The following is a 16727-nucleotide window of genomic DNA, read 5'->3' as shown; positions in this document are numbered from 1 at the left end:
TTGCTCTGGTTGGGAAATGCACAAAGATTTGCTTGTGTTTATTGACTTGGTAATCTCGGTCAGTGGACCTGTGCTCAAAACACAGTATAATAGAATCAGGATTTCAGACCCCCCAAAATAAACACTTTCTTCACACTGGCACATGATAGTCATGTGGTTCCCCCCTCTCTTTTTTAACCTGTTGAGTTTTTTTTTTTTTTTTTAACCAAATTTAGGGATTCTTAAACCTAATTTAGGTTTTACCTACATCAGCTTATTTGTGACTTCAGATATACATACTTGAAAAGGGTAATGTGTACTTTTAAATATACAGCAGTTTTATACATTTCTACAAAGCCATGTAGTATAGTAACTTTGTAGTAAAACACTGCACTTGAATTCATACCTGTGTTTTACTTAAGGACATAATTTTCTGTACTCTGAAATGTGTACTGTCTTTTTTTAAAGTTTTAAAATATTTTTTTAATGTTTATGAGAGAGTGAGAGAGCACACGCTCACATGCATAAGTGGGGAAGGGGCAGAGGGGCTGGGGACACAAAATCCGAAGCAGGCTCCAGGCTGTCAGCACAGAGCCGGACGCGGGGCTCAAACTCATGAACCGTGAGATCATGACCTAAGCCAGAGTCCAACGCTTAACCAACTGAGCCACCCAGGCTCCCCATGAAATGTATGCTCTCTTGATTGCACTGTTAGATTCTTCTACTGACAGTGCTTCTTTTTGTTTCTTAACAGCTCCTTTGAGGTATTATTGACATAGAATAAAATGCACATATTTAAAGTGTGCAGTTTCATAAGTTCTTGTATATGTATATCCTGAAGCAATCAATGAAATCAAGACAATGAACATATTCATCACCCCCAAAAGTGTCCTCAGTGCTTTTCTTTTAAACAAAAGTGAGAGTAATCCATACTTTGGTTTCATAGGGGTATGGAGAAAGTGTCTGCCTTTAAGTAGGGTAATCTTCACCAGTTTTGAAGGCATAGATACATACACAATCTAAAACATTTTGGTTTATATTTGGTTTTGGTTATATTGTCCCTTCGTATTTTACCAAATTGGTCTCAGTGCTTCTCTGCTCCTGTATCAGATGTTTATGGTGGACACTGATTATCATAGGATCCTGTCCCAGGAGGAGTCGAGGTTGGGTTTCATATGGGAGAGTAAGAAGGGAAGGTTTGAAAGCAGTGTATGATACTTGAGGTATCTTAACAATTGCTCTTAACAATTTCTGAACTGCCAAAATAACATAGGAGTACTTGATGAGCAAAATGACAATAAGCCAAATGTAAAGCTTTCAGTCCTACCGTTAAATTTTGAAATCAGAACCCTTAAGCATTTTTAAAAATCATAGAGGGGGGGAGAAGAAGTGCCTCACAATTGAATTAACGTGCTTTGATTATATTTGATACAATCGAAATATTGAGAATTACGCAGTAATTTAATCGTGTACCAAGGCTGTATCTTGGAATTAATCTTGCCAGTGCCTAATTGCTTCATTCTTACCAATTTCAATACATGGTCCTGGTGTTTCAGCAGCTCTGGAGGAATTCTAATTTAGGCGGAGATGACAGGACAGATGGGAGCTGGTGTCTGGTCGCTTCCCCTTACTTCTCCATCACCCTGTTCCTCACAGGAACAGGGACACAGGAACACCCTGTTCCATCACACCTGACTTTCAGAACCAGGATGTGTGAGTCCTTCCCAGAGACTGTTCTCTGGTCTAGAAGACAAACCACAGGCCGGGACTCCCTTCCCCATCCTGCTTTGTGCTGCTGGGAGCCAGACCAGTGTGCACCATGGGGGTTGACCACCAGCCTGTGTTGCTTTTATGGAAATTAACAGTTGCTGCTGGTGAAGGCACATGGTGGCGCACCTCATTCTGCCACGTGAGCTGTGTGATTTTGGACAAATTAAAATAAATTCATGCAGCAGTTTCCACATCTGTGAAAGAGAGATAACAAACCCATCTCACTGGGTTTTGTATAAGGTTTGGTAAGATAAGGTCTGTAAAGTCCTTCCCCTGGCACTGGAAAGTGATGGTCACTAATTGTTGTGGTTGCCATGGTTTTTATTGTTATTTATCTTTCTTAGCATCCTTCCTTTGGCCAGCCACTTCCCTCCCTGGAGGCAACCTTAGTTTGAATACCAAAGCATATAATTAGTGAAAGATAATGTTCCAGGAACAGGCATCACCCACAGCTGCAAATCCTAGCAACTTCTCTAGCAAAAGGCATTCTTCCCAAGCAGTCAAAAGCAGGTCCCTATATGCAAGGCAAGCCACCTCCCATGTTGCTTCTTCTGCGTTTCCTGGCTCACTGGCTGATCGCTTCCTTTGCAGGGTTTCACCAAGATCAACGCCTTCAACTGGGCGAAAGTGCGCAAGCTGAGCTTCAAGAGGAAGCGCTTTCTCATCAAGCTCCGCCCAGACGCAAACGTAAGTGGGCGGGGCGGGATGACACCGGGCAGGTGTCTGAGGGTCTGTACCCAGTGTCCTGCCCAAATGCTCAATCACCGTGCTGTCACCTGGGTAGACACAGCGAGGGTAGAGAATGTTCAGCCCCTCCCGACAAGCCCATGCCTTTGCTGGGCTCCAGCCTCCAGGCCATCCCCTCGAGACCCCGTTCAGCATCCGCAGTATTCGGGGCGCACCCCTGGCCGCACAAGCCTCCAGCTCTCCCCAGCCCTCGCGTCCCTACTCTTGTCCCCTGACCTCTGACAGTACATTCTCGCAAGCTAAGCAGGTCCACCCCATTTTCTGGAGAACCCCTGAGGATGTCGCTCACCCCAGGACTGGATCAGAGAAGGAGCGTCTCCTTCCCCCCCCCCCCCCCCCCCCCCCCCCCCGCCGCGGGAAATGGCAATGGCGGAGATGGCTGATTCATCCTGGTGTCCCCAACCAGAACTTGGGAGAGTTTTGTTCCCGTGGAAAAAAAAGATGATAAATGGCAGTCTAACCTTACCGTTCAGCTACCGAATGGATTAAATGAGCTTTTATGGCCTGACCTAGGAAGCAACCGCCCATTATAAGTTGTTTTCTATGGGAAAATGCTTTTGGAGTTCTAAAAGGCCACTTTCAAATGCAGAATTGCCTCAGCTTGTTTGTAAGTTGGGTCTGCCCAGAACTGTGAGATTCCCCCCAAAAGAGTTGGAAGTTCTGGGAACCGTTAAGGCTGTAGTAATTCCCGTTTATATAATAGGGCCACTTACATTGAGAGCATTCAGCCTGGGAATACAAAATTACACTCTCCCCTTTCCAGACTCAAAGGACATGACTTTTTCAGCCTTGAGTGATACTTTTGTGTTCCAGAAAAAAAAAAAATGTTCATTTCCTGTGGGGTCCCCTGGAGGTTTGAGCCATATGCTACTTGACAGAGAAGAGACTTAAGACCAGTATCCAAAGTCGGCATGAGCCATGAGGGAGAAAACAGAAGAGTGTGTTTCAGTTATTTTAAGGAGGCAAAACAGGAATTTCAGTAGTTGGATTTTTTTTTAAGAAGGAAATAGGGGGGTGCCTGGGTGGCTCAGTCAGTTGAACATCCGACTCTTGGTTTCAGCTCAGGTCATGATCTCATGGTTCATGGGATGAAGCCACACATTGGGCTCTGCACTGACAGTGTGGAGTGTGCTTTGGGTTCTCTCTCCCTCTCCCTCTCCCTCTCCCTCTCCCTCTCCCTCTCCCTCTCCCTCTCCCTCTCCCTCTCCCTCTCCCTGTCCCTGTCCCTGTCCCTTCCCAGCTTGTGCTCACTATCCATCTCTCTCAAAGTAAATAAACTAAAAAAAGAAGGAGGAGGAGGAAATATAAGCCACGTAAACAAAATTTGTTCGTGAATTCTGTCACAAGAAATGTTAGGAGGGGCCCCTGGGTGGCTCAGTCGGTTGAGCGACCGACTTCGGCTCAGGTCATGATCTCACAGTTCATGAGTTGAGCCCCGCGTCGGGCTCTGTGCTGACAGCTCAGAGCCTGGAGCCTGCTTCGGATTCTGTGTCTCCCTCTCTCTCTGCCCCATCCCCACTCATGCTCTGTCTCTCTCTGTCTTAAAAATAAATAAAACATTAAAAAATTAAAAAAAAAAAATGTTAGGAGTTCTGTGAATTACCCCTGTTTTCTGTTAGCTCCTCTAAGGAATTTTGTGAGGGGAAAATGGTTGAATGATGACTAGATTTTGTCATTAGGAACAACTCTATTTTACTAACTATGTGAATTTGTGGTCGTGCTATAATAAAATGCACCAGTGAAATTTTATTGGACATACTTCTTTTCTGGCCCTTTTCTCATGTTTCAACCTGATGTCTGTGGGTCAAGGGGGAAAAAAATGGTATTTTCTCTTTTTAGAGCTCGTACCAGGATACCTTGGAATTTCTAATGGCCAGTCGGGATTTTTGCAAGTCGTTCTGGAAAATCTGTGTTGAACATCATGCCTTTTTTAGACTTTTTGAAGAGCCCAAACCAAAGCCAAAGCCTGTTCTCTTTAGTCGAGGCTCATCATTCCGGTTCAGGTAAGGATTCCATAGCATACCTCTCGTGTCTGCCACGGGAGCATTTGTCCCGAGACGTCCTTCTCCTACCCTCTGGTGCTGCTGCTACACAGTACACTGGGGAGCTAAGTGGAAAGTTGGCCTCCGGGAGCTGTGGCTGGTGGGGTGATTGCTCGGTCATTCCAGCAGCCTCCTGGCATGACCAGGAGGTCATGTTCTGCTCGAACATTGGCCAAGAGGCCCTTCACCCCGCCGCAGTAAACTCCAAACAGGACCCTCTAATTCAGAAGGATTTCCTTTCTCTGGAGAAGCAAGTGTCTTGTTAACATTTGGTGTAGCCTTCGGGAATGTGGTGTGCACTTGCCCAGCACTGCTTCACTTTCTCCCTCTTTCAACAAACATTTGAGTGCTTCCTGCGTATCAAATCCTGTTCTAAGCACTGGGGATATACAGTGAACAAAATTAGCCCTGTGTCCCTGAAGCATGTAGACTCTTGCTCAGGATGGTGGCTTCGTAATCAAACAATTATTTATAAGGAAAATGCCAAGAAATGCAATGGACACACATTTTTCTCAGAGAAACACAAGTTCCTCCCACAACTGCTTTTATCCTCAGCTAGCTGAGAAAGCCCACCTGTCTCCCAGTTGTGGAAGGAGGGGAGGTAGAGACGGGGTGTTGTGTGTTTCAATGAGAATCCCTTGCCATCTCCTTTTCTTCCTTCTCGTTGTCTTCCCTTTAGCGGTCGGACTCAGAAGCAGGTTCTCGACTTTGTTAAAGAAGGAGGACATAAGAAAGTGCAGTTTGAAAGGTAAGAGAAACTTCGATGCTACTTCGACTTGACAAGAGTCATCCTCTCCAGGTGACAGTGCTTTGCTCCTGACTGTCTCTTCACCCAGGCCTGGTGAATTACCAAATCAGGGCCTCACAGTCAACCTGGGCCAGTTTAGTGTTAGGAACATTCGAGGGCTGGGGCACACCTCAAGGATAAGATGAGATGTAAACAGACCAGGAGGGCCAAGTGAGGAAGAGGAGGAAACCAGCAGGGGATGGGATGGAAGAGGAACAGGAAGGAGATTGCAGTGGGGCTAAAGCACAGTAAAAACTTCCTCCTCTCTTTGTCCTTAAGTGTCTTGGGATTTGAATCAAAAGTATTTCTATAAACTTTTAAATTAAATACAGCTTGGATGAGAAGCAGGATTTATTGCTGTTGTTAGCAAATGCTTACAGCTCTTGCTGAGTTCCATGCACTTTGCATACATTAACTCAGTCTTCATACCAGCTCTGTGAGGTCAGTGCTCTCCTAGTCCCTTTTTTTCAATGTTTATTTATTTATTTTTGAGAGAAAGAGGTTGTGAGCAGGGGAGGAACAGAGAGAGGGGGAGACCGAGAATCCAAAGCAGGCCCCGTATTGTCAGTGCACAGCCCGACGCGCGGCCCGAACTCCTGAACCGTGAGATCATGACCTGAGCAGAAACCGAGACTCAGATGTTTAACTGACTGAGCCACCCAGGTGCCCCTCTCCTGGTCCCTTTTTAAAGATGGAGACACTGAAGCTCAAAGAACTCAGGTCTCAGAACTGACAAGTGGCCCCTGGTCAACCAGCATCAAAGCCCCATGCCCTGAGCAAGGCTCTGTCGCCAGAGAGGGGAGAAGGTGAGAATCCAGAGATTAAATAAAAGGGTAATTGGGACACCTGGGTGGCTTAATCGGTTAAGCCTCTGACTTCAGCTCAGGTCATGATCTGATGGTTTGTGAGTTCGAGCCCCGGGTCGGGTTCTGTGCTGACAGCTCAGCGCTTGGAACCTGCTTCGGATTCTGTTTGTCCCTCTCTGTGCCTCCCCTGCTCACACACTGTCTCTTACTGTCTCTCAAAAATAAATAAACATCAAAACAATTTGTTTTTAATAGAAGGGTAAAAGGGTGGAGCTGTGGTGCACTGAGGGCTGTTTGGTGCATGTGCATTTTTTAAAAACATTTTTCTTTTTTATATTTTAACATATCTTAAAATAACTGTGAAGTACAGAGATCACAGCAAATGTCCATATTTCTTTCTGCTTGTTTTTTTTGTTTGTTTCTGTCTTTGTTTTTACCTTTTTGTGTGTAATTACTGTTATGACAGATATGGCTAAAACCCCCTTAACGAACAGCCACCTTTGTTACTTCCCTTCTCTCCTTCCCAGAGGCAACAACTGCCAACTTCACATTATTTCTTTTACACATATTTATGCATTTAAAAAAATATATGCAGCATTTCTCTCGGGTGTACTTTTTCATTGATTTAACTAGTATCGCACTGTACATAATTCTGCATCTTGCTTTTTTTTTTAATGTTTATTTATTTTTGAAGAGAGACAGAGCATGAGTGGGAGAGGGGCAGAGAGAGAGGGTGACATAGAATTCGAAGCAGGCTCCAGGCTCTGAGCTGTCAGCACAGAATCCAACGTTGGACTCAAACTCATGAACCGTGAGGTTATGACCTGAGCCAAAGTCAGACGCTTAACTGACTGAGACACCCAGCATCCTGCTTTGTAAACCCTGACCTGATTTGGAGATCTGTGTTGATGTTCTTCGGTATTGTGAAAGTATTTCATTTTATTTATCTGATTTTCTGTTGATAAACAAACCTGAATGTTGGTATTTTGTTTCACTCTGGCTGAAACAAACCTGCTGCTGTGACCATCCTTGTGTTTTTGGAGTCTTTTGAAGAAAAGCTGAATGTACATTAGCATTTAATCCCTCTGTGTTTATAGTTTCATCATTTGAGTACCTGAAAATTTCTAAGGCCTGTTCACGGAGGAAAAGGAGGGCACTCAGACTAAGGGAGGGAACAGATAAAGGAGAGTGTTAGTGGCATGAAAGCCAGTTCCTGGTCCCGTTGAATCTGTAAATTCATTCATGGGGCAGGCCTTCTGTGAACTCAACACTGGGAAAGAGTTAGCTGATGGGTAGTAGTCACCTCTGTTATAGAACTAATCTAGAAAATCATTGCCCAGAATACATGAATTGCTTTCATATTGTCAGGCCAGAATTTGCAATTCAGAGCATACTCAGGCCCAGCCAACTCTCCCTCCCAGTGACTCTCCTACAACTAGAAAGGTAATGCTCAATGGCTAGTGTTCCTGACCAGCTGTACCACTCGAACAGGAGCAGGGGATTGCTGAGAGTGTTTTCAGGGTTTGAGTATGCCCTGAACCCTGTAAGTGCTATGAAAAGGATGACTGTTTCCAGGGAGCACCCATATACACTACTTCACTCGTCTTCATATTGAGGAAGGCATAAGACTGCTATTTTTCATTTAAGAAAACAGCTTTTCTCACTATGGCTATCTTACGTGATTTCTCCCAGGAAACATAGCAAGATCCAGTCCATCAGAAGCCTTGCTACACAGCCCACAGAGCCGAATTCAGAAGTGCCAAAACAAGTCAGTAATGCTGATCAACTATTATAACTGTGTTTTTTTGTTTTGTTTTGTTTTACGAAACTTTCTCTGCTAAGTCCTGTGTTTCATAGTATGCTTCTGAGTTATTTGCCCCTCACCTTTGGGGTTTCTTTTAGTAGAGGAGAGTATAGTTGTGTGCCCTGGCTTTGAGCAAACACAGGCTGTGCTCTGTGCACCCCAGACTGGGCTCCGCAGGCCCTAGACTGGGTCCTTTTTCAGCTGAGTTCCTGTCCTCCATCCCATGCCTTTGCCCAGAGAAGTTTGCTCTGTTGGCCCTATCTCAGCTTAGGAGTGGAACCATCCATGGGAGTCTACAGAGAGGAGCTCACCTGCCAGCAAAATGCGTGTGGAGAGATTGGGACCTCCCTAGCACCTGATGGGTGTCGCTCCCATTTTCAGGGCCAACCTCAGATCTCTTTATTGGCACAAGACTGGGTGGTGAGTTCCCAGGGCTCCTGTTACAGGGCAGTGACCACAGTTAGCAACAAGAGACATTATCACTCTTGCCCTGAGGGTGGTGAGAGCTCATTTTCTCTTGAATTGGCCTGTGCTTGTGCTTTCAGGGTTTTCTCTACAAGAGAATAAGAACTTTGTTGGGGAAGAACATGAAGATTTCCTTTGTGCACCTAAAAATAGAGTGCTTAACCTGCCTGTTCCTCCCTTGGAAGTATAAACAAAGACGTTTTTTGTCATTTGTCTGAAATACATGTCAACTTGCCTTTCGGGGATCTGCGATGTGTTTTCTTCCTCACCCCGCCCAACCCTCCCTGTGGGTTGCAAGGAGACTCTGTTGCTCCACGGAAACTTTGGAGAGCCAGTATGAGCCCGTGGGTCCTAGAGAGCAGAGGCTGTGGCCCACTTGGCCTGCTGGGGACCGTGCGTGGTCAGAGAACGGTCTGGATGCCGACCAAACGCACTGGGGAGCGCCTGCTCATTGGCGGTGTTCTGTTCGAGCCCTGTGGAGGGCAGCCTCTGGCCCGCTTGTTGCTAAATTGGGCTCTGGCAGCCCCGCCCCTCCGCCTCCGTGTAACCCTCCCCCTTTCTCGCCCCGCCCCGCGCAGGCTCAGCAGAGTGCCAGCCTTCCCCCCGGAGAAGGTGCGGAGCTCGCAGGTGGCGCGGGCGGTCAGCAGGGAGCGGAGCCGAGCGCTGCGGCCGAAGAGCGCCAGAGCCCCGCGCCGCCCAGGAGCCCCGCGGGCGGCGGGAAGGCGGACGGAGCCCCGCGGGCGCCGGCCGACGAAGAGGAGGAGGTCGTTAAGGATAGGACCCAGCAGAGTAAAGCTCAGCCCCCGCAGCCGAGCACAGGTCCAGCATCCAGGGCTGCCAGAGGCAGCAGCTCTTCCATTCCTTTCATTGACTGCAGTGACGTAGATAGTGAATCCGACCTGCTCAGGGAGCAAGCGTCCCAGTCCCAGTCCCAAACAAATGACAATTATGAGGGTGATTTGACCAGTGGGGTGTATCTGCTCTCCGGGGATGAGAGGCGGACAGAGGCTAGGCGCAGGGCTTCCCCTCCCTCCGTGAAGTCCTCCCGGCCTCCTTCCAGAGAATTCGTCGATGATGATTCAGCAGACCTAACCTTTGATATGAGTGGGAGCCCCAGACTCCCAAGACATAGCTCCCTGATAGATGAGCTGTTCAGGGGCTCTGGCGGTCGCAGTCCCCCGGCCACCCCATTGTCTCCCAGTAGCAGACGGTCGAGTCCAAGTAGGAGCTGGGACAGGACTGGGTCTCAAGGCTATGTTTCTGAAAACGGGCATGACCCAAGAGAGGAGAGTACAGGAGAAGGTCCTCTCTCAAGCCAGGGTCCTCCTTATGAAAACTCTTCCCCCGTCCTGCAAAGGCCATACTTGCGGAATCTTCCCAGTCGCTACAATAAGTCAGAGACAGATCCCCTCATCCTTAGCCAGGTAGCATCAACCCCAGAGGCGATGGGTGGGCTTGATGGAAAGGGAGGACTGGCCAGCCTGGCTGCTTCAGAAGGTAGAATGCTGGCTAATGGTGCACCTCAGGTGGGCCCCACCTCAAAAAGCCCTGTCGTGCGGTCAGTGTGTGCCAGAGGCATGGCAGACCAGCGGGCGCCCCTGCAGGTGACTGAGGGCTCCACCAGCAGTGGGAGTGAATCCAGCGATTCAGACTCTGAAATGGTGGCCCATTTGAGCCAGCCACTCACATTTGGCAACCCAGCAGCAGTGCTGAGCTCCCCTTCCATGCTTAGTAGTAAGAAGCCCCTGGGTGGCCTACATGTGAGTGAGGAGGAAGAAGAGGAGGATGAGTAGAGGGCCAGACTTCCAAGTGTTGGGAACGTGGAATCTTGAGTCCACGTTTCCAGTGGAGATTATCTGTACTAGTGGCTCATTAATCTTTAATCAACATTTGTTAGAGGAAGTTTTGGACAGAAACCTTTGGATAGGGTATGCCCGACTCTCAAATCTTGAAGAAAAATGAAACTTCACACAGTGGCTTGCTCTCCAAAAAAGGTGGACAAGAGAAATAGTTAAGAAGGACAGGTTACCAGGACCTTGTTTATCTTTCTGATTGAAGGCTAGGAAGAGATACTTGATTATGGATCTGATCATGTGTATAGTGTGTTGTTATTTATGTGGAAATTTTCTGTGTATGTTGAGTTTGTATGCAGATCACGCTGCTGTTGATTGAATGTTTGGACTGAGGTATTGGGATCCCAGGAAAGGTGTTGGTTTTACTTTGTTCCCCTTTTTTAAAAGGAGGTGCTGCTTTTCTGAGCCTTAGAAAATGAGGGATTGACAAAATTCAAGACCAAATGTAAGTTGATTGCTGGTTGAGATTAAGTGTTGGTGAAATCTTAGTCAAGAATAATGGATATTTTAATAGGAAGAATTTGGAGTTATTTCTTCTTTCCAGATTTCATGTGAAACAATGTAAAAGATGTCAATTATAGTGGAACTGTAATTTACAAGGGATTGCTGGTCTGGTTTGGGTTTGCATCCTGGGTCAAATCATTAGCTGTGTTTTAAGAAGCTATAACTCTGGCTGTCAGAACTTCTAATTGAAACACAGAAATGCTATTGAGTGGTGATTCGGGGCAAAGTAAGACCTCACAAAAGGCACTGTTGTCACCAGGCTGGCAAACTAAAGGCCCTCTTTTGAATCATGAGCAGCATAGAGAAGAACCATTTTCCAGAATTGCAGCCCCTTGGTTATTGTGTACATTCTTAACGTTCACACTTGTGTGAACAGGGTCTTCTCTTGGAAACAGTGACTTCTAGATGTTTCTGTGTGCAGGAAAAAAGTGTAAGGAGTGAGAGGTTTGATTTCTTTTTAAATCTTGCCCACCTCTGCCCGTGCCTTTCACTCAGCACTCCTGCATTGTAGATCAAAGGGTCTCAGCTGCACATGGGAATCACCTGCGACATTTTAAAAATCAGTGATGCCTGGGCCCTGACCTTAGAAATTTTTTATCTCATTGGTCTGGGGTGCCACCTGGGGTCCCCAGATGGTTCTGCTGGACAGTCAGGGTCACCCCTCAGCCTGACACAGTTGCCTTCTAGAATCTAGTGGAATAAATTTCTGGCTCGCTTGCAGAGTAAGGAAAACATCACACATGAAATACTTTGATTAATTAGTGCCTGTTCTTTGGTACTTTTCAGTCTTTGGTACTTTTTTTAAGAAGATGACTTGTAGAATCAAATTTTTAGATCCTAAGTAACTACCAAATTATTGGAAAGAGTTCTAACAGTGACACATCCCTGGCGTGCCACCATGCCTACAGCCTTACTAAACTCATCGTGTGATGTTGTCACAAGGGAAGAGCTACTACACATGCTTAGGAAGTGGGGTAGAATTTGGCAGCCATATGCAACAAATACAAGTATTGACTGACCTTGTGGCTCACAAGTGATTATCGGTCCACAGGAATGTCGACAAGTTGAATTTTAAAGACTGAAAACTTAATCCTTTCTACACAAACTTTTTTTTTTTTTTTTTTTTTTTTTTTTTTTTTTGGTGTTCTTTTCCTGATCGTTTGATTCAGTGCATGATTGATGAATCAAACTGAGTACTGGATAGTTTGAAAGATGTTCATTGAAGTAGTCTATTGATGTCTTACCTTAGATATATATTTAACAGAGTCACAGAATTTTAAAACTAGAAGGGACCTTTGAGATCATTTAGGGTAAACCTTCATTTTTATGGATGACAAACCTTGTTCTGTTGAAATCAAGAGACTTCACTTACTCCTACAGCTGCTGCCTGACAAAGCTAAAACTAGAACTTTGACCTCTAGTCTTCAGCTTTAGTCTATGTGACATCTTGGTGCAGTAGGACCCTTTTGATTCAGTACTTTAATTTTGGAGAATCTTGTACAGATTAATAATTAAAATCGGATGTGGAGACCAGGGATCATGTAGACTTAGACACTTACAGTCCATACATAAAACGTAGGAAGAACCGCTTTTTCTATTGTGGGGTTTTTGCACTTAGGACATGTTTTTGCGTATTCTGTTTTGGACTTAGGAAAAGATGTTGATTTGCTATATAAATATTTAGTCAAATGTGAGTTCAGCAGAGTCACATTTGGAATCCTGTGGTTTATTTGTGAAGGTGATTTGTTCAAATGAGTTTTCTTTTTACCTCTAATTGCACAGCAGTCTGATGATGAAGTATGAATGAGCAATGGGGTGTTAACTTACCCAGCATATAATGTGAATCATCAAAACGTAAACCTCTAGAGCAAAACATGCTCCAGGAATTACTTTGTTTTGCTTTTTGCTAAAGGAGTGGTGATTTTTTTTTTATCTGAAGTGTTTTAAAAACAGCTGATCAATGATAGTGTACTCAGTTCTGTATTGATAAACTTTCCCCTTTTAGGGTTGCTCATAAAGTTTTTCTCTGGTTGGTTTTGTACCAGCCAGGCAACTCCATTTCTGCTGGTTGGCCACTATTTATGAAAGCAGCAATCCCGATGTGATTAATGGTGCTTAAAAGGGAAGGGGTGTGATTTGTTCAAAGGCCCCGGTAGCCTAAAGTGCTGAGAATATTCACCAGTTGCCTCTGGGGGAGTTTGCCCTGCCCTACTAAAGATTCTAAGTACCGGTGAGGGAGTAAATATTTAAGCATTCTTTGAGCCTGGTGGAGTCAGTTCCGCAGAGGTGATGTGGTCTCTCACTGCGCAGAGGTCAGGGAAAGCCCGCAGCCTCCCACCTTCCGTGCCCTCTGCCTGTTGTCAGACTCTAGTTCCCTGTGTCTTTACCTGGCGTCCGGAGTCTCCCTCTGTGGCAGAGAAGGACACGCATGTGCACAAAGTTGAAACTGAGAGTGGAGCAAGACCAGCAGTGGAGTTGGGTATAAAGAACAGGTGACCTGTGAATTCATTGCGGGTTCCAAAGGGTTTCCCAAGACCTGTCCATCTATTTCTCTAAGGTAGTGTAGAGGTCTCCTGAATCACTAAGGAGGGCCAGGTCTTTAGGCAGGTGATAGCTGCTCCGTGAAATGATACCGGAAGGCCTGGGAGAGAAGACCAACCATCTATTGAAACAAATCTCCAAGCCACCAGGCCTCCCCAGGGCCTCCGCGCATTAATATCTTTCCTTAGATGGTATTTCAAAGTATGTAGAGTGTAGCCCCTTTTGTGGTTGATTTTTGTTGCTGCTGGTTCAGGGCAAAATAAAATGCAAGAAATTCTTTTAGCATGAAGAAATACATTTAATGAGTTCCGGAACTTAAAGTGAACTGCGCCAGCTCCTTTGACAGGCATCTGTATGCTATTGACGATATTTTATTAGGCATTTAATTAAAGGAAGTCTGTGGGCCAGATTCTTCCCCACATATGTGACTCATATTTGGGAATTTCTCACAGATTTATCTCCAGTGTGCCACGTGGCCTGCACTTACAATGTGAATAATTCTGATTTTAATCTCAAGAACTTCTTTGAAGATTCAAACCAAGTAATGCTAAAAAAGCCAGGCCACAAAACTAAAATACAGCGTGAGCCTCTTGAAATTTGCACTAAGTGTACAAAATCTGTTCTGTCCTCAGTTGAATCAGAAACTCAACTTGCACATTAACCTTGGAATCTTTTTGATTGTATTGTGAAGCAGTATCCAAAAGAAAGAAAAATTAGTAAGATTAAATTCCTTTCAAATTTTGTTAAAACTTGTGGATGTGCATACAGCTTCCTTTTTGTGTCTATAATCAGTGTTCACATGCTTTCAGTCCATTTTCTCTGCTTAAAATGTTATCCCGTATTCAGCACAGAATGGGTTAGGTACAGTTGTCATTAATCAATAATTGACCCAGCCTTAAATTAAGAAATTTGGGGGCTCCCTACATCATTGGGTTTATTTTGAGTTTATTCTATTTTAATTACTCTTTTCTTAGGCCCTTAATTCTTATTAGCAAGAATTTAGAGATCTCAGAATCGCATTCCCAAGAAAGACTCTCTTTTCTGGATCTTCCCTCTTGTAGCCTGGAAACCTTCCTTCTCTGATAGTTAGGAGCTTAATTACCCCAAGACTGGCTGGCCTTCCTCTGGTTTCATGGGATGAGTCCACTTCATTGCTGCAAATTTCACAAATCAAACTGCAAAAGAATCTTTCTTTGCAATCCCTGGAATGCAGAGTAAGTTTCTTTTGAACCTGAAAGACGTGATCGTTTCAAAATAATCCACTGCCGGTAGCCCTCTGATGAGTTTTACGTTCAGCCATGTTAGCCAAAACCATAAGCGCATCTGGAAGTTCTGGTCATAAACCTCTGGAGCAGAAAGTGATTAACAAACTTGACTCTGGCGACATTAGGGAATTTACTGGCGCTCCTTTTTCCTTGTTAGTTTAATTCTGTTTCTGTTGAGCTAAGCGAAATTCAATACAGGGAAACGGGGTCTGTCGTGCAGACTTATGCATACCTTGAAAGACACCAGTTGCTGGTTTTTAAAATGAAGCCAAGGCTTTTAGATCGAAACAAGCATGCCACTTAATGTTGCGGTTCTGTTTTTATTAATAATAATAATGAAAAGCAAAAAAGAAGAAATGCACTTTGATTTGGCCTTGTGTTGTAGGTATCCAAGATTAAAAGTGGTCTGTTTGCCATTTGTTTAGAGCCATCCTTGAAGAGGGCTACTTATTGATTCCCTTGAATCACCTAGAGATTTCCAAGTAATTCCCTTATGAACAAAAGTCACAAATGCTGATTTGTATGCCATGCATATGTTTGGGAGCTGGTGGGTGGAGTCTTGTTTTCACCAAAAAAAAAAAAAAAAAAATAGTACACCATTCCAAAAAACATGATTGACACTTCTAGCACAAGGAATTTTTTCTTCTTTTCCAGTGAAAGCAATTAAATATACCCCGGTGGAAGCTGGGAAAGAAGTAGGAAATCATTTCCTGAAAGCTTTCAAAATGGAATAGACTGATTTGTTCAGGGTCATTTTCAGTGTGGATTACAGACACCGCAGCTGAGCCTGGAAACAGCCTTGGGCATCTCATTGGCCTCTGGTGCCTGATTGTAGCTTCCCGGGGAAGGCAGCTAATTTGTGTCTTTATACAGGATCTAGATCAGGTTACTCTGGAATGTCTTGGGTGGCTTTATCTTTGCAAGTAGGGAAGGATTAAAAATCAGCTGTTGACAGGAGACATCAGATCTATATGTGGAGCGGAGAGCCGGTGGGAAAGGTTAACTGCAAGGCTGGTGCCGTTAATGCCATTGTGGAAATGGCCCTGAAAGATCCTTGAGCTTGCTGCTGCTGGGCCAGGCACGAAGGTCTCAGAACATTGAAGAGTAATTACAAATCGCTGCAACATGCAACACAAACCAGGGGCACTGAGGACGGAGTGAGGACTGTGTGTGTGTTTGTGCACATGTGTATGTGTTTAGTAAAAAGCATCAAAGAGGGACTCGTTCTACTTTTGAGTGAGAGTTGGAGGTAGTAAGTGGTATGCAGAGTCTGCAGGCAGAGTTCCGCTTTATTATGAATTTGGGTTATTAACTGGCTCTCAAATAGGAAACAGGAGGAGGTCCGTTTTGGAACCTGCAGTGGTGTGCCTCGTGTGTCATTAACCACATGGACAAGCTTTTTGGCTCACGAAACTAGGCTAACAACTCCTTCTTCCCGGGCCTCAGATTCCCTTTGTAAAGAAAGCAAGCATTTGCCACTCAGCCTGCACTGATGTGTAGACAGCCCGAAGACAGGCCTTCCTCTGTGAAGACCACACACCTGCTGCTCTTCCCACGTCCGCACCCAGACCCAGTCCCTCACGCTTACCCCCTTTCTGCCTGGAAAGTTGCCGTGAAAACCTAACTAACCAGATTTCACAAGCTTGGCCTATATTATTAATCCAGTTCCCTTCTGTTCTTTCTGTGTGTATATTTAATCCTATAGACAAAATACTTCATTAAAAATTTCTAATACACCAAATTTTAAAACAGAAAAGGCTGGGGATTTCATTCTCATTTTTGTCATTTGTTTAATAAATCTGAGAAAACATTTTTCTGTTGTTCCATTGTATGCACTGTTTTGTCAGCATGTACCTATCTAGGAGAGAGCTTTTTTCCCCCCCAATGTTCTGTCTTTATCCTCAGAGCATGGTGCATTCTGTTCCCTGCATTGTTGGAGCACTGTCTGATGTCTTTTTTTTTTTTTTTTTTTTTTTTACACTGCTGAATACCAGTTTGTACCTGAAATCCTGGTCTCCTCTAGAACACAGTGATCCTGTTCACTCAACAGCAGGCTTTAACACGGAGGCATGCGGGGTGCTACCCTAGTTCACTGAGGGTGGGGAATAGAAGGTGAAGGGAAGACTTGACCTCTCTTATTTCACCTGCTAACCAGCCTGTACTT

The 16727-nt window shown here is 44.9% G+C and overlaps 1 protein-coding gene across 4 annotated transcripts in view; it reads left to right on the top strand.

Annotated features, from left to right (window-relative positions):
• The window catches only part of FARP1 (FERM, ARH/RhoGEF and pleckstrin domain protein 1), a 294494-nt gene that overhangs the window by 228328 nt on the left and 49439 nt on the right, over positions 1-16727 (top strand). For all 4 annotated transcript variants that reach the window (XM_019444039.2, XM_019444038.2, XM_053893079.1 and 1 more), the window contains exons 9-13: positions 2341-2436; positions 4336-4499; positions 5218-5286; positions 7824-7899; positions 8979-9219. In XM_019444039.2, coding sequence (XP_019299584.1) covers positions 2341-2436; positions 4336-4499; positions 5218-5286; positions 7824-7899; positions 8979-9219 — 646 coding nt within the window. The remainder of the gene's footprint in view (positions 1-2340; positions 2437-4335; positions 4500-5217; positions 5287-7823; positions 7900-8978; positions 9220-16727) is intronic.

The sequence above is a fragment of the Panthera pardus genome, unplaced genomic scaffold (genome assembly GCF_024362965.1).
Source record: "Panthera pardus isolate Hobbes unplaced genomic scaffold, ASM2436296v1 HiC_scaffold_1, whole genome shotgun sequence".
In the NCBI taxonomy this organism is placed as follows: domain Eukaryota; kingdom Metazoa; phylum Chordata; class Mammalia; order Carnivora; family Felidae; genus Panthera; species Panthera pardus.
The sequence above is the reverse complement of the archived record's forward strand: the minus strand, read 5'-3'. Positions and strand labels throughout refer to the sequence as shown.